This window comes from Ambystoma mexicanum, chromosome 2q (genome assembly GCF_040938575.1).
Source record: "Ambystoma mexicanum isolate Mex_15411 chromosome 2q, UKY_AmexF1_1, whole genome shotgun sequence".
NCBI lineage: Eukaryota > Metazoa > Chordata > Amphibia > Caudata > Ambystomatidae > Ambystoma > Ambystoma mexicanum.
The window spans coordinates 622,487,891-622,503,995 of NC_090924.1; the positions used below are offsets into that span (position 1 = coordinate 622,487,891).

The 16,105-nt window shown below is 45.7% G+C and overlaps 1 protein-coding gene across 5 annotated transcripts in view; it reads left to right on the top strand.

The window, feature by feature from the left end:
- Positions 1-12,860, top strand: part of BFAR (bifunctional apoptosis regulator) — a 799,780-nt gene extending 786,920 nt beyond the window's left edge. For all 5 annotated transcript variants that reach the window (XM_069647786.1, XM_069647783.1, XM_069647787.1 and 2 more), the window contains one exon: positions 12,341-12,860. In XM_069647786.1, coding sequence (XP_069503887.1) covers positions 12,341-12,533 — 193 coding nt within the window. In that variant the 3' untranslated portion in view covers positions 12,534-12,860. The remainder of the gene's footprint in view (positions 1-12,340) is intronic.
- The last annotated feature ends 3,245 nt before the right edge of the window (positions 12,861-16,105 follow it).

Here is a 16,105-nt window from a genome sequence, read left to right on the forward strand (position 1 = left end):
ACCCGAGTACTGAACACATTCTCAACACAGTCAGGGCAAGGGATGCACTCGCTAAGTCCATGGTCTTTTGGGGTAAGCTCCCTCTCTCTGTCGCTGGGCGGGCTGGTCTCCTCAAAATGGTGGCACTCCCCCGCCTACTGCATTACTTCGTCAACATTCCCTTTTGCATCCCCCCCGCCTTTTTCAGGGAGCTGAACAAACTCTGTAGAGGGTTCCTGTGGCAGGGTGGCAGGCACAGGGTGGCGCTCGACACTCTCCAAAGGCCCTACGAAAAAGGGGGATTGAAAATCCCCAATTTCGAACTGTACTACCTAGCCAGCCAACTGAGACATGTAACGCATTGGATGGCTGACGAAGCCACCACAGACACCCGACTTCTTCAACCTGCCCTACCTCGACTGCTACTCCGAGACCTGCTGTGGGTGGAACAGGGGGCGTTAAGACAGTGTCCCTACCTGATTAAGCTTGGAACCCAGCTCTGGAAGAGAGCCTGCAGAATAGTGGGACCGCCAGACCCGTACTCCCCGCAGATCCCCATTGCGGCAATCATGGCTAAATCCTCATGGGGACACACAGAAACACGCACTCAGTGGGAACCCTATGGAGTGGCGGTACTTGGGGACCTTGTTCACGACCAGAAACTCACGACATTCACGGACCTCAGTGAATCCACAGGCCTGCCCACAGGCCAGTTCTTGCTCCACAGAGCAGTGACACAGGCCCTGAAGATTAAGTGGCCAGAGACTACCGTCCAAATCATAGAAAATGAAATCGTCGAGTCAATGCTGGACACTGCTGAAGGCGGCCACGAAGTCTCCAGAATATATGAGGCCCTTCTGCAGGGCTCGACCAAGAATGAACTAAAATGCAAAGGGAAGTGGGAAAGAGAAATGGGCCTGGAATTTGAAGACAAAGCATGGGAGAAAATAACCCATTACCATAGAAAGATTTCCAGGAATGCCCGTCTCCAACTCATCCAGCTGTACATCACCAAAAGGGCCTACCTCACGCCCGAAGCTATATCTAAGTTCAAAGGCGCCACAACCCAGACATGCCCAAAATGCCACGAGCCAAGGACAGGAATGACCCACATGTTTTGGGGCTGCCCGACGATCCAGAGGTTCTGGGCCCGAGTGAAGGAGAGGGTGGCGACTGCGGGGATCGAGGTAGAAATACGCGAGCCGGCAGCCTGCATACTGGGGCAATACAAGCGAAGTAGCAAGAATAGGCCCCTGAATAGACTCACTGATTTGATCTACATCACTGCGAAGAGGCGTATAGCTATGAAATGGAAGAGCGCTAGAGGTCCGACCGAGGCCCTTTGGTGGGGCGACCTCAGGAGATGGATAGCTGCTGAGACAGCAGCGTGGGAAACGGCGATACACGTGCAGCGCCTCGACTCCAGCGCTGATTTGCTCAGTTGGGTGGCGCTTACGGTGCCACTACTCCACCCAGAGGCGCAGGACGGTGCCTCGGATAAAACGGACAGTCCCGGCCCGGCACGAGATCCTAAAGAAGATTGAGGACTTTTCGGTGGTCTCGGTTGAAAGGGGGAGGGGGGAGGGAAGGGAGGTTTGGGGAAGTTATACTATGTTGTTCTTGGGTTATGCATATCAAATTGTTTATCAATGAATCAACTGTGTCAAAACCAATAAATATAATTAAAAAAAAAAAAAAAAAAAAACAGTACTTCGTCAGACATAAGTCAAGACCCAAGAGAAGGCTGCTCTTTTCCAGCGAACCCCACAACGTTGACTCTTTTCCAAGGAAACGCCTAGATGGGAGGCACCTCTCAGGTTCTCGCACCAGCACGGGTACCAAGGCTAATTCAGCTACCAACCACCAGGCCGAGGGGTCTGTAGATCCTTCCAGAGATAGTGCAGGACTGCAAGGTTCTTTTACCGGGTGTACACCCGAGGGGCTATGCCCTTGTACCGGCAACATGTCCGAGGAGGTGCCTGCACGCAGCACTACTGGCAACTCTTCCAACTCTTCCAAGGGAGACACGCCTACAAGGCCCTCTGCCTGAGGTGCAGGGTAGGTCTCGTGCTCCATCGCCAAGCATCCTGGAGGAGGCCAGGCCCAGTGAGCCAAGCACTACGACTACAGCATGTGGGATGCAGCAGCTCGACAAGGTGGCCACTGCGCCAGACAAGATGGCCGCTTGTCCGATACCGCCCCGAGGAACGGAGCAGGTTGGAGAACGAGTTACAAGGAGGGACTGGTGTCAACCAGGTACGTGGCCTACAGCTTATCCATCAGCAGCACAATGCAGGTTTACCCCGCAAACAGCTAGACCGAGTATGCACCAGCCTCCCCATCTGCTCGCTACCCCATCAATATCACCTGCTTGCGAGGACTGGTTCTTTGAAAAGTTCCTTCACGCTCATGAGATTGCCTCAGATGGGGTCCATCCTTAGGGATGTAATCAGGGACATGCTCCTTCCGGCCCCTCCCTCTGCGCCTATAGGCATTCCTCCTATAGATCCAGCGCCGCAGGCCCCGGTGCAGCCTCTGCTGCCCACGCCGGCTCCTTCGATTCCGGCTCCCCTGGCTCCCACGGTTCAGGCGGTTCGGTACCAGCCTCTGCTGCAGCCTCCAGCTCTGGTATCCACACCTCAGCCCTTGGCGCCCCGCACCCCTCCACCCGCTCCAGACCAGCCGGACACCCTGGTGGACATAAACTTGGAAGAATACCCTGACACCATCGTCAGCCAAGGCCTTCCACGAATGACTCGCAGGTCTGGCAGAGCACTTGGCCCTTCCTCAACCAGAAGTCAAACAACCAAAGGCGCGGGTATTTGCAGAGGTCCTCGCTCTACGCCCCGCATCTAGAACGGGGATCCTGATGCAGAAGGACGTTGTCACCTTGGCCAAAAAGGGGTGACTCGAGCCCCATTCGGCCGAGCCTGTCAATCAGCACCTGGATGCCAAGCTTAGGCAAATGGAGGGGAATCCGCTCTTGCTGTCGGCCCTGCCTCAACTACACTCTTCGGTGATTGCTGCGGTGTCACTCTATTCAAAGCTGCAGTCGTCCTCAGCCACCTCGTCCTATGCACTGATGGGCAAGGAGGAGAAGGTCTTGGAGGCGTGCGAGAAGAAGCTTTATTCCAACGCTTCGCTGCATCTTTGTCAATCCAACGTGGATGCCATGCTGGCAGCCGTTAACCAGAGGCTTTGGCAGGAAATGGCAGACTTCCTCCCAGAACTTCCGGTGCACAGCAGTCACGTTTCAAGGCGGAATTGGCAGAGGCTAAAATGATGGCGCAAGACATCATGGAGTCCACTGTGGCCCACATTGACACCTCTGGCCGGGCCATATGCATCACCACGGACATGAGGGCTGCCTGGCTCTGGGCTACTAAATTTAACCTGGATGTCCAGAAACGCATATTGGGCCTTCCATTCGAGGAGGGAGACCTTTCACTCCACCACTGATGAGGAGTTAGATGAAAAGAAAAACAGTTTGCAAACTGCAAAGTCTTTATCTATCCCAACACCCGGTCACATTAACACTCTGACAAGGGGCGGATGTTCAGAGGGTTCCGCGGCTTCCAAGAATGGAGGTCCAGACAGCCTGACCATTCGCAGAGTCAACACCGGCGCAAACCACAAAGGGGGGGAGCAAGGGCATTTTTCAGTCCCCCTCCTCCGCAACAGCCTTGGAGGGAAAGAAGGCATGACATGTCCCTTCAGGTCCACGTGTCTCCAGTGGGGGGGGGAGGTTTGCCCTTCACGCACAGTGTTGGTGTCAGAATTTGGTGGCAGTATCCACGGTGTAGTGCCTACCAATCCCTTCCTCTCCTCCCTCCTCCACTCCCACAGATTGGGACTGAAAGTCTGTTGGCGGAGGAAGTTCGGTCGCTCATCGAGAGCCAGGCCGTGGAAGAAGTCCCAGTGAGGATTGGCCTTCTATTCCAGGATTTTCGCCATACAAAAGAACCATTGCCAGAAAAGAGAATATTTCAGAGGTAAGGAGACAAAAAAATGGCTGTCTAGTAGTGACAAAATCCTGCTCAAAACCCCTTTGTTAATCCATAAATGCCTGAACAACGCTGCACCTCGCTACCTAGTGGAGAGAATTAACAGAAAAACTTTTAGCTGGCCCACAAGGACCGCCCTCCCCCCTCCTTGAGGGCGGATGAAACCTTTCTGAACTTAAGACATAACACCATCAAATGGCTTAGAGATAAAGACCACCAACTCACCTAGCGACTGACCTTCCTGTTGAGGCTTCACGGCTTCTCCCTCCAGATCGATCTGTACATACATTTTGCAAAACCCATTACATGCTGACTGTTAACCCTGTAAATCTTGTAAATACACACCGTTTTACTCCTTTTTTTTGTATGTATATATCTAGCTCACAATTTCCTAATTATATTTTATCTGCAAACCTTGCACACTTTTATGTAACCTGTGTAACTAGAAGTTGAAAGTCTTCATGTTCTCTTCCTGTTTTATTGCACCTCGATACTCCCGGGTCTGGTGCGCATTATAAATAAATAAACAACCAACCAGGCTGGGTGTTGGACCTTTCCACCCTCAACCTCTCCCTCCCTCTTAAAAAATGGAAGATGGTTACGCCAGCACGGATCGCAGAGACATTGTGCAGGGGAGACTGGATGTGCTCCCTGGATCTGAAGGAAGCTTAATCTACATGTCCAGATTTGGCAACCTCATCTCTCCTTTGTGCGATTCAGGATCATGGGCTGCCACTTCCAATACAAGGTGCTACCCTTCGACCTCAATTCAGCCCCCAGGGTATACCCCAGGCTCATGAATGCAGTGGCAGCCATCCTCGGGATGCAGTGCCACTACGTCTACCCGCACCTGAATGACTGGCTCGTCATAGCGAGATCTCCGGAGGTGGTTCATCACACTTCTTCCACCCTTAGGATCACACTCCACGAGCTGGGATTTTCGGTCAACCTCAAGAAGTCTCGGCTGCAGCCTATGCAGAGCCTTACCCCTCTGGGCCTCATGTGGGACACTGGCTCGTAGAGTTTTCCCCTTGGAGGACAAGTTCACGGCCATCAAGAGGGCCACTACTGACTTACTCATCTGAGAAGTGACCTTGGCCTGGTGGTACCAACACTTATTAGGCATCATGGCAGTGGTCCTACTGGCTGTACCCTACACAAGACTCAAGATGAGATTGCAGCTGAACTTCACAGGCTCATGCAATCAGGAGCAGGGCTCCCAAGCGGAGCTGATCAGCATTCCGCCTTCTCAACAGCCGGACCTCACATGGTGGGCCAGGGACTGCAACCTATGGACGGGCAGGCCTTCCCGGCAGCCAGCCCTGCAGGTCACCATTACTATGGATTCCTCCCTGGAGGACTGGGGGCCACTTTGGACAACCAGTGTCCAGAGTCTGGGCCCTGCAGGTGCCTCATATCTACTGGCTGGAGCTGAAAGCCACCTGGCTAGCTCTCAAAGCTTTCCTTCTGTCCAGCATGTACTATGTCAACAAGCCGGGTGGTGCCAGGTCCCCTCCACTGCGCAACCTAGCAGTCCGCATGTGGGACTGCCCCCTAGAGAACAACATTTACCTGAGGGCCATCCACCTTCCGGGGGGAGTCCAACCTGGAAGCGGACAGACTCCGCAGACTGGGAATAGACAATGACGAGTGGCAGTTGAATGATCAGGTGCTGCTGGAGATCTTCAGCAGAGCGGGGCATCCTCAGGTGGATCTCTTTGCCTGCTGGGACAACAAGAAGTGCCAGCAGTTTGCGTCCTGGCAGGGGCAGGGCCCCGCTCCCTGGGCGATGCTTTCCAGATTCAGTGGAGCGGCATGACGACATATGCCTTCCCTCCTACGCCCCTGATCCACAGGGTGATCTGCAAGATAAAGGAATAGTGTCACCTCAGCATCATTCTGATGGCTCCGTGGTGGCCCGCTAGACCGTGGTTCTTAGAGATTCTCAGTCTCTGACAGGCCTCCCATTAATCTGGCGCTGGGCCCAGCTCATTTCCTGGTGCAACAGGGTGGCAGGGTGATCCACCCCACCCCACAGAAGTTGCCCCTTGCAGCGTGGTTCCTGAGCAGGTCACACTGAAACAACTGGGTTTATCACAGGCTAACCTAGAAATCATTCAGGGAGCTAGGAGCAAGGCTACCAGGAGCCAATACAAGAGTAGATGGTTTAGGTTCTGTCACTGGGCTGACTCTAAGGAGATCGACCCCACCCCCCCCTCACACCCATTTTGTGCACATTGGATGACGTACTCTCCTTCTCTGCACACCATGCCCACTCGGGCGTGCAGGTGGATACATGCCACATCTATCTGGCAGCCATAGGGGCCTACAGAAATTCGGAGAAGGTGGTCAAGCAACATTTGGCAGGCCTTGCCAGGCTCTTTCCTCCCATCAAGAAACCACAACCCATGTGGGACCTCCAATGTAGTGTTGGGCACCTTGGCGCACAAACCATTCAAGCCAATGGCGTCTGCAGACATCATGCTGGTCACCATTTAAACTGCTCTGTTGGTTGGTCTCACCTCTGCTCGCAGTCAGCGAGATCCAGGCACTGGTGGCTTCAGTACCCTATACTACTTTTCGCAAGGATAAGGTGGGCCTGCAAACACACCCCGCAGTCCTACCCAAGGTATCCTCGGCTTTCCATCTGAACGAGGCGAGAGTCTTAACTATGCTTTTTGCCGACCCTAAGGATGATGCTCAGAGGGTCTTGCACTGTCTGGATGTCAGATGCGCTCTGAAATTCTATCTCGACAGGACTGAGGACTTCCGCAAGTCGGACACTCTGTCACCTTCGGGGGGGATCAAGACCTGGTTATCGGGCATCCAAGGCATATATAGCAAGGTGGATGGTCTTGGCCATCAAGGAGGACTGAGGGGCAGCACAAACCGCTCCCAGCTAACATGTATGCCCACGCGGTCAGCGCCAATGCCACGGCCATTGCATTCCATTGGCAGGTCATCACCAGGGCTACCTCCTGGGCCACCCCGTTGGCTTTCTGTAAGCACTACTGTTTGGACGCCGGCTCTAAGTCTGACGTGGCTTTTTCGGACAGGCGGGTCGAAGGAACCTGTTTTCTTGAAGCGGGTCTCCTCTCCACCCTGGGGCTACATTCAGTTGTAATCGCCCATGCAGTATGGAGGAAAGCGGACGGGACGTAAGAGTAATTAATAGTTACTCACCGTTGTGACTAACATGCTCTTAGTCCATAGTCCCCTTTCCTCCATACGTCCCACCCCTCCCACCCCCTTAATAATACTGGTGTCATTAGGCAATGTTAAATATTGTCTACACGTCAATGGGGTCTGAGTGGTGTCGGTGCGTGGAGTCGGGGGAGCATATGCTTCCAGAGCCACGCCCCCGAACACCTCTAAATTTATAGGGGGAAACTATTGTTTCTTGTGAAAAAGGTTCTGTCTCCCGTCCCTAGCGAAGGACGCCCATGCACTATGGAGGAAAGGGGACTTTGGACTAAGAGTACATTAGTCACTACGGTGAGTAACCATTCATTTTTCAGTTTGTTTGAGATAACTAAAATCTGGCCAGACAAGATCAACATCCTGCAAGGCAACAAAGTGAGGCTCCAGGGCCACACTAGCACTCATCAGGGATGGCTTTCCAATGGAAGTGGAGTCCAGAGGACAGTTGTCAATGTGACAGGCAGAATCAGTATCTTCAAAACCAAAGAGGAGGTAGAGGCTACAAAAGAACAAGACTACCTTTTTTGGCCAGGACATGCTCCTCAAGACATGGAGAGCAGACTGAAATGAGTATGAACCTGCCCTCTGATACCCTGTCCCCTGATGAGAAAGGCGTTTCATAAGGGTGATTAGGCTTGCTTCGGTTTATACATGACCCTTTTAGAATTCAGAATTGATTTTAGTAAGTTTTTCCAAAAATCAAGTGCAATGCATGTGCCATTTCAGAATACCACAGGCTTATGACTTTATCTTCCCAGCATAACACTAGTCATTCAAGTTTCAACATGTATTGAAGTATCTCAGCTGTGAAGAAGGAAATAATAAGGAACTTCCAGAACATTAAAAAAAATAAAGCCTTAACAGGTTTTGAGAACCAATCCAGATATTAATGTAAAACCAGATAAAGGTGGTGCTTTTGTGATGATGTACATGAATGACATTTGTGAAAGAGTGGGAAATTCTCATCCAATTCAAGAAGATCAAGCAATTGCCTTACAAGAAAGAATTGGTAATAAAGTGGAGATGTCAAGATAAGGTGTACCAGTCCTCTACACAATTCTGATAATTCCTTACATTTAGCAAAAATGCCATGGCGACCCATTGTTTCATGTTTAGAAGCACCATCCAGACTTTCAGATTCCCCCCCCCTGCCCTAACGAGTTACCAAGGATATGCCCATATGTAAAGGACACTGGAGGTGTAATGAACATAATTGAGGGTGAAGTATATAATCACTAAAACTGTCAACAAAACACAAGCGGCATCAGTACATTTGCTCTTCTCAGGAGACGCAGCAGTGACATGTACGGGCATATTTTTGTGGTGTATTAAGATGATACTCGAGGGCATTTATTTTCAACTTGATGGCAAGCAAAATAGAGGGCATGGCCATGCACTTTATGGTAGCGGGCAATTTTCTTTCTTCAATCTTTTGAAAAGCCATGCTTTATACAGCTTGTAAATGAATTGTGGAACAAACAATTGTGGAGGTGGTGCCTTTGATGTACTGACTAGTTGTAAGGGAACCTAAAAAACAGTAACAAACGTTATGGATCACTATTCAGAACCAACATTTGCATTCACTAGTTCAAAAGGCGGAGAAGTAGGCCGTTCTGTGGGCCTGGTTATCACAGAGAACAAACCTTGGCTGTTGAACTATAGATGGAAATGAATCCCTATGGCATATTTTTTTTATCGTATTGTTGAGAGAAAATATTCAATTTGGCCAATGTTTACATCTGTGTGGTAAGAGTATGTGCAGTGACGATTTTACACACATGAAGCATAAAAACTTGCCAAAGTAACTACAAAAGTAAGGCTTCCTCTGGAATATCAAAGTCCAATATAGCGCCCTTTAAACATGTAAAGGCTCTTCTCCAAAATGTGAAGACTGCTCCAGAACGTCTTTTCCGTACTTTTTATAATTTCTCATAGGTTAGACTTACGAAAAACAAACAATTAGCATGTCTTGAAAAGCGGTCAGCTTTGAAAAACACTTTTACACATAGCAAATGCATCAAACAGTTTCCCCAATATGAAAATTAACAAACCATTGCTAAATTGTGGTGGAATGTCAAAGGGCACCGCCAAAATGGCTCATATGTGCTGCAAATATACAGAGTGGAGTAATTGAAATACATATTGGATTACAGGAGAAATGACCGCCACGTGATTCACCAATTGCAGCATGACAATAGCAGACTATTCCATCAGATGCCTGTGTAATCTAGTGTGTATTAGTAAAACAAAAAGGAAGATAAAACCAAAAGAATTGAACGTAAGTGCAGCAGAAACAAAATGACGTGGCTCAGTTGTCTCGTTTAATGACCAAGAATTACTCTGAGGAGGATCTGTATGTTAACACAGACAGTTTTTAGAAGATATTCTTGTGAGAAAATGACTACTGCTCTGCAGGATTACAGAGATGAGTGGTGGTTAAAGTGCCTACTCAGGCCCACACTACCACTAAACCATCAGTGATCCCAATCATAAAGGCAAACCAGGCACAGCCCAACTGGTATGCCTCCTTTGCTGTTTTTGGTAATGTGGCCCAAAGGTAGGCAATTCGCTTCAGGAGGGGTGAGAGCTGGGACGGAAGCAATACAAACAATAATAAGATGGTACCAAAATTAAAGTCCAACCAAGATCCTATTAAAATAGGATCTTAAATGAAGCCAACACAAATACATACCACTAATAATACACTACTGACCCATCCCTGTAAGGGAAAAGGCAAGATATTCGACTATACAATATTGGAGCTCTTTGGGTTTGTAGAACTAGGTGCTCGGGCATAGATTTCAGCAATATGACAGTTTACAAATATTTAACTCTGTGTAGAGAGGTGGGGCTTAAGAGTCACTTTGGGTCTTTCAGGTGGACTAGTGTCTCTTCAAATAACTCATGTTTTTGACTTTGGGGCTTTACCGCGTCGAGCAAGACTTTTCAGCTCAATCAAATAATGTATTATTCAATATCGGAGGCAATTCCCTAGGTGCGTGCAAATGAGATAAAACCAGCAAGGTTTTACAGACAGCTCTCCACTAAAAGTGATTGGAAAACCTTTCATGTATGGGAGCTGAATGGTTATTATGTTCAGTTATAAAGAAAGCCTGTATGCTACTGCATTTATTTTATTAAGTGTTTGCCATTGTCTTCTCATTTGTAGAGAAACGTTTTAGAAGATATTATATATTATAGATTCAAATTATACCTAAAGTTGAAAAAAGTGACGTTTTAATGTGTCACAGTAAATGTGCTAAATTTGGGTTGAATGCATTCATACACATGACATTAGTGGTACAAATGGTAGTTCATACAAAACAGTGTTTTTATTGATTAGATGTTTATTAAACAAAGGAGCTGTATGAATAAAGTGATGCAGTGAACCACTTCTCATTCATAGAAAATATACTTTTGTCTTTTGTACTAACGATTGTTCTTTGTGTTCATATTTATCATGTGCTGCTTAAATTGTTTTCTTGGCTGTTGGCAGTTAAACGATCATTGTCTCCAACATGATGCTTTAATTTCCTTTTTACCAAACAGATGCTCGGTCTATTGTCGTTTTCCATTTATTGATACCATCCAAAAGACCACCTCCCTTTGCTTTGCTGCTGCCATTTTGCCAACTGGTATCTACTGCCATAGTTGCTTGTTAATGTACTGTGTCCTTTGGTGCGTGGACACACGTATGCAAGTAAACACACACACAAAACACAATATTTTAACGTGTACATTCGTATGTGCGTGCACAGAGGTCTTCTGTTTCTTCTGTACTTGTGATGTTTTGCTGCCATGCATTGTCTCTTGCCAATACATTTTTCTTTGTAGCCAACAAATCCCATACTAGTGACCATTGCTCATGTTTGTGTAGAAGCCCTGAAGGACATTATTCGTGGCTCAAACCTTTTTCACCTCTTGCTACTGAGGGCCCAGTATGTTTGGTTTATTTGTAAACCCTCATGGTTGACTTGACTTCGTTCGTATGCAACTTGCTCTTTGTGCGACTCTTTTGTACTGTGGACTACATAAATGTCGCTTGACATTTACCAAGCCCACCATTCAGTTAAAGTGTTGACTAGGTCTCTACTGAGTGACTGCTTGGTCGTTTTAGACCTGCATCGGTGGGCATAGTTGGGTTGTGCTTTGCAGATTCATTCCTGGGTCTTCGCTCCCACATTGCCTGTTTTATGCCACTTCTTAATTTAATTAAGATACTCAACTGTGTGCCTGCGCTACTTTGGCAATCATTCCTCTTTTTAATGGCTGCAGATGTTGTCCTTATTCCAATGAGTACAGTACAAGGCATTACATTCCTGAGCCTGTTCTGCTCTTCGTACTGACCTCACGATGCTGTTATGTTACACTAACCCAATGTCTACCTTACCACTCACTGTAGGTGCGTGGTACCACTAATGCGGTTTGCCTGGTTGCAGTGCTACCTCAAAGCAGCCCCGTTTTCTTTACGGCTTGATGAATGGATCCGTCCCAGCGTTCTAATCCTACTCATTTGTAGAATACTTGCTTGGGAAGATAATCACTCGTATCCTTCTTTGCCACTGTGCTTACAGTAGCAAGGGGATTGGAATCACCTTTCACCAGCAACTCTTTTGTGATTTTTAGAACGTAAACCGCACTGTTGAATATGATAGACATTTCAAGGCCTGTTTGAGACAGGTTATGATTTGTTAAGTGCCAACCCCCACATTGCCTTCAGAATTGTATGATTTGAGGTCCATGTCACTTGTAATGGTTACATTACTAATTGGTGGGTGTTAGCGAAATAGTAAACAGTTTAGCATGTATTTTAACTATAGGTTGCAAAGTAGCTTTATTTCAGAAGAGCATTGCAAACTGTAACATCTCTGACTTGGGTGTTGTCATTTGTACGACTAGTTTCCCACCTGGTCGAAAAGCCAATGTCGGAGGACCTAAAACTGTTAACCGACATTTCTTTGTTTTATCTCATTTTTCTCCACCAATCAAGTTTCAAAACCCCAGTATTCTAAAAGACAATTGTAAAAAATGAAACCAACTGGGCTTTCTGTGCCTTGAATAGCATGGAGTCCAAGTGTATATGTTGTATGTGCTTAAAGAGCTCAATGTGATTGCAAATTGGGCAAAAAGTAACTTGTTCTTTTGTTTTTTGTTAGGACCCTTCCACGCAGAATGTGGAGCCATTTCTGGAAAGTATCAACTCAAGGACTGTTTGTTGCTATTTTTTGGCCTGTTATCCCTCAGTTCGTTTGCAACTGTTTGTTCTACTGGGCGGTGTACTTTAATCCAATAATAAATATTGATTTGGTCGTCAAAGAAGTCCGCCAGCTGGAAACGCATGTGCAATGAGAACTCCTCTGTAGTTCCAGTTGGTTTAGACGGCTGTACCCGAGCTGTCCTTACGTCGTGACACTGAAGTCTAAAGGATACCAAAGGACTTCTGTTTTAGATCGCAACAAGTGAAGTTTTTAAAAGTCATTGTAAATTGAATCCATTTTTTGGTTTGAAGGTATCTTAACAGGGACAGCTACACAAGGATGTTGCGACTCTCTACAGTGGCATAAACGGATTCTGATTCAGAATTGTGCACACTACCTTTCCTTTCAAAGCCCTTTAAAGTAAGGAAAAAAAATAGAATCTCACATTTGGGTAATAAAAACAAGTGACCAGTCGAAAGCGCCTTTGCAGTATTTTTGGCGCAAAGATTATCTGAGGAATTTGTGATGGAATATTAACAATTTTACATGTAGGATTATTCAAATGTGAAGAAATGCCAAGATTTATGGTGGGCTTTCTTTATTGTGGATATTATTAAGGAATTTCCTCTACAAATCACACGTGAAACTAAATCTAGCACTCTGCATACGTGTTTTGATTGTGTTCTGCCGATAGGAAGATATAATCTTAGTCTGTCAATGTCCCTGCAGTGTTGTATCAAACTGAAGGGAGAACTCAAACAAAAAGGGGAACTTGGAGAATCAATACAAACACAGAAACGATGTTCTCATGTGAAATCGTTTTAAATGAATACATCTCAAATTACTTTGCATCATATGACGCTGTGAGGAATTGAATCACATGATTTTTAGTGTTCAAGTACTTCGCTTCTAGACTGAGTTGTATAGTCAAACAGAAAATTATTGCTGTACACTGCAAAGTGATAAGGATAAATAAATGGTTTATTTCATGAATTGAATAAACACTTAAAAGGACAAAGAAGAAAAGAAAGCATATGTCTGTTCATAACCTGAACAATTTGATTAAAGGGCAATATGCCTATACATATAATAATCAGCTTAGGTGTTAGCATAATGCCCATGAGGATTGCATGAGTGCACGTAGACAAATCTAACATCATACATTAATAAACGTCTACCACTTATGTTTATTAATGTATGATGTTAGATTTGTCCGTTCACTCATGCACAGTCCTCATGGGCATTATACTCAGGAGAATTGTTCAGGTTATGAACATCTATATGCTTTCTTTTCTTCTTTGTCCTTTAAGTGTGTATTCAATTCATGAAATAAACCATTGATTTTTCCTTATCACTTGCAATGTACAGCAATCATTTTCGGTTTGTCTATTCGACCCAGTCTAGAAGCGAAGTAATCATGTGATTCAGTTCCTCACAGCGTCATATGGTGCTAAGTAATTTGAGATGTATTCATTTAAAAGTATTCCACATGGGAACTTTCTGTGTTTGTACTGCAGTGTTGTATACAGAGTATATAAGGCATGAGTCTTGTGGGAGCCTATTAATTATTGGTGGTGGTTTACTTTCAAATAGGAACTCTGTTCTGCTCCAGGCTTGTTTTATAATGTTGTCTGGTCAGGAAAGCCTATTTTTGATGAGTTCTAAAAAGATAACCTATCAAATAATATAGCCAATTGAGCACTCATGATTTAAAATGTTGTGATGTGTTGTGCGCAACACGTATCTGGTGTCTTGATGCAGCAATAACACTTTCCTTTTTAAGTAATTTGTTGAATTTCAAGATTGAAGAGTGCAGCATTGCGTTTGTCATAGAACAGGAATATGAGAATGAAAGAGCTTCCAAAGTGACACAACCTCAAAATGTATTCTTTATTTGAATGTTTATCATTTTCTTCTTTAAACTCCATGTTTCTTTAATCTTCACTTTCACTGTAAATCACATAGTGTAATATAAAGTTTAATTGTATATTTTATACTAAATGTTTGTTGAATTATCTATTTCTCCCCCAAAAACTTTTTTTTCTGAAGGTACGCATGAACCTTTCACGGCTTTGAGGCAGTTGTAAATAGTTATCACGCTGCAGACCAAGTGTTAAAATTAGACCTTTGGTTCTTTGTGCACATATGGCACTGAGCTAGATGGGCCCGTTTTCATTGCTTTCAATGCAAATGCTACTTTTTGGCACAATCAAAGCGTGGATCTAAAACTTTGGATTAATTTCCCATCATAATATTGATCAATTAGCTCTACCCAGAAAGGTAAACATATTGGCGAAGGCCGCACATTGTTTACCATGAGAGAACTGAGAGGAAAATAGTGACTTTAACCAAACTTTCCTAATGATTTTAAAGTGAATGTTGTACAATTCCAGCCAAAATGTCTAATGTAGGAGCGTGATGGCATATGAATGCTACATACATTTATTCTCATGTGGAAAGGCAGGAATAATTCATCTTTTATTTTCTGACTCATGACTCATAACAAGTAAGCATTATTTGCTCATGCTAATCTTTTAAGAGGTTTATTAATTATAATGCTGTATGATTTATGTTCTGCCCTAATGGACTTGTACTACTTTGTGGTGCAAGTAGTGGGTAACTGCTGTCCCGGGTATCTCGGATATGACTTTAGTGCAGTTCGGAGTGGTTGATGTGTGCAGAAGGATAATGCAGACACGTGTTTTCTTAATTATTGTATATTCTTTGTGACTTGCTTTTGTTTACCATTTGTATTATACTAGTACTGTGAACATCTGATTTGCACAGGAGGCTTTTTTAAGATTCACTTAAGACAAATTAAAGGTTTGATTGTATTTTTCATAAAAAGGGTTTGTTCTCTTGCTACTTTGTATAAGTGTCATTGCAATTACATTTCGTACGGGTTCCTTCATTCCACAGATTCCTCCCTTTTGCACTGACCTTCATTTGCAGACTGGTCTAGCAAATCATTTCGTAGACACTGGCCTTTCAGTGGTCCACAACAAATCATTGCAGATCCTAATGAGCAATGTTGCTGCCATCCACTACATAAATACATTGTATCTTTGTACATGTGTCGAAGCCATGCTTCTCTGGTTTTGGGTGATCAGTCTCCTCTATAACAACAGCGCCCAAATCTTGTTCTCCTTTCCCTCTTCACCCCAGCCAAATCAGAACGGATTGCAAACTGTCTAACTGCGATCTGTCGTCACTGGATGGCTCTTTGCTGACTCATGCTTTACTCTTTAAACATTGAAGTCAACTTTCTCTTTGCGTCCAGCACCATCCCCATCCCACCTCTATCTCCTTCCCACCAGAACTTCTTGCTCCCTCGCCCAAACCTTGGCACCTTAAGGTTCTCTTTCATTGCGACCTCTAACTGCAAAAAGTCATCACTACTACAGGCTCAGCTGCTCGTAATAACCTTTGCAACATTTGGAAAATTCCTCCATTCCTTACAACTTTACAAAACTCAAATCTCCACCCTTGTATTCCGCAAACTAGACTTGCTGCTCATGCCTACTTCGTGCCCTTCCTCTCTTCTTCACCTTCCCTGTAGGCCATGGGTCTGCAACTTTTGGCTCTCCAAATTTTGGACTACAACCCCAAAGCCCTAACCAGCATACCCAATGGAGAGGCATCATGGGAGTAAAAGACATCTGGATAGCCAAAGGTTGCAGACCCCTGCTGTAGGCAAAGTTCTTAAGTTCGCTACCCGCACTC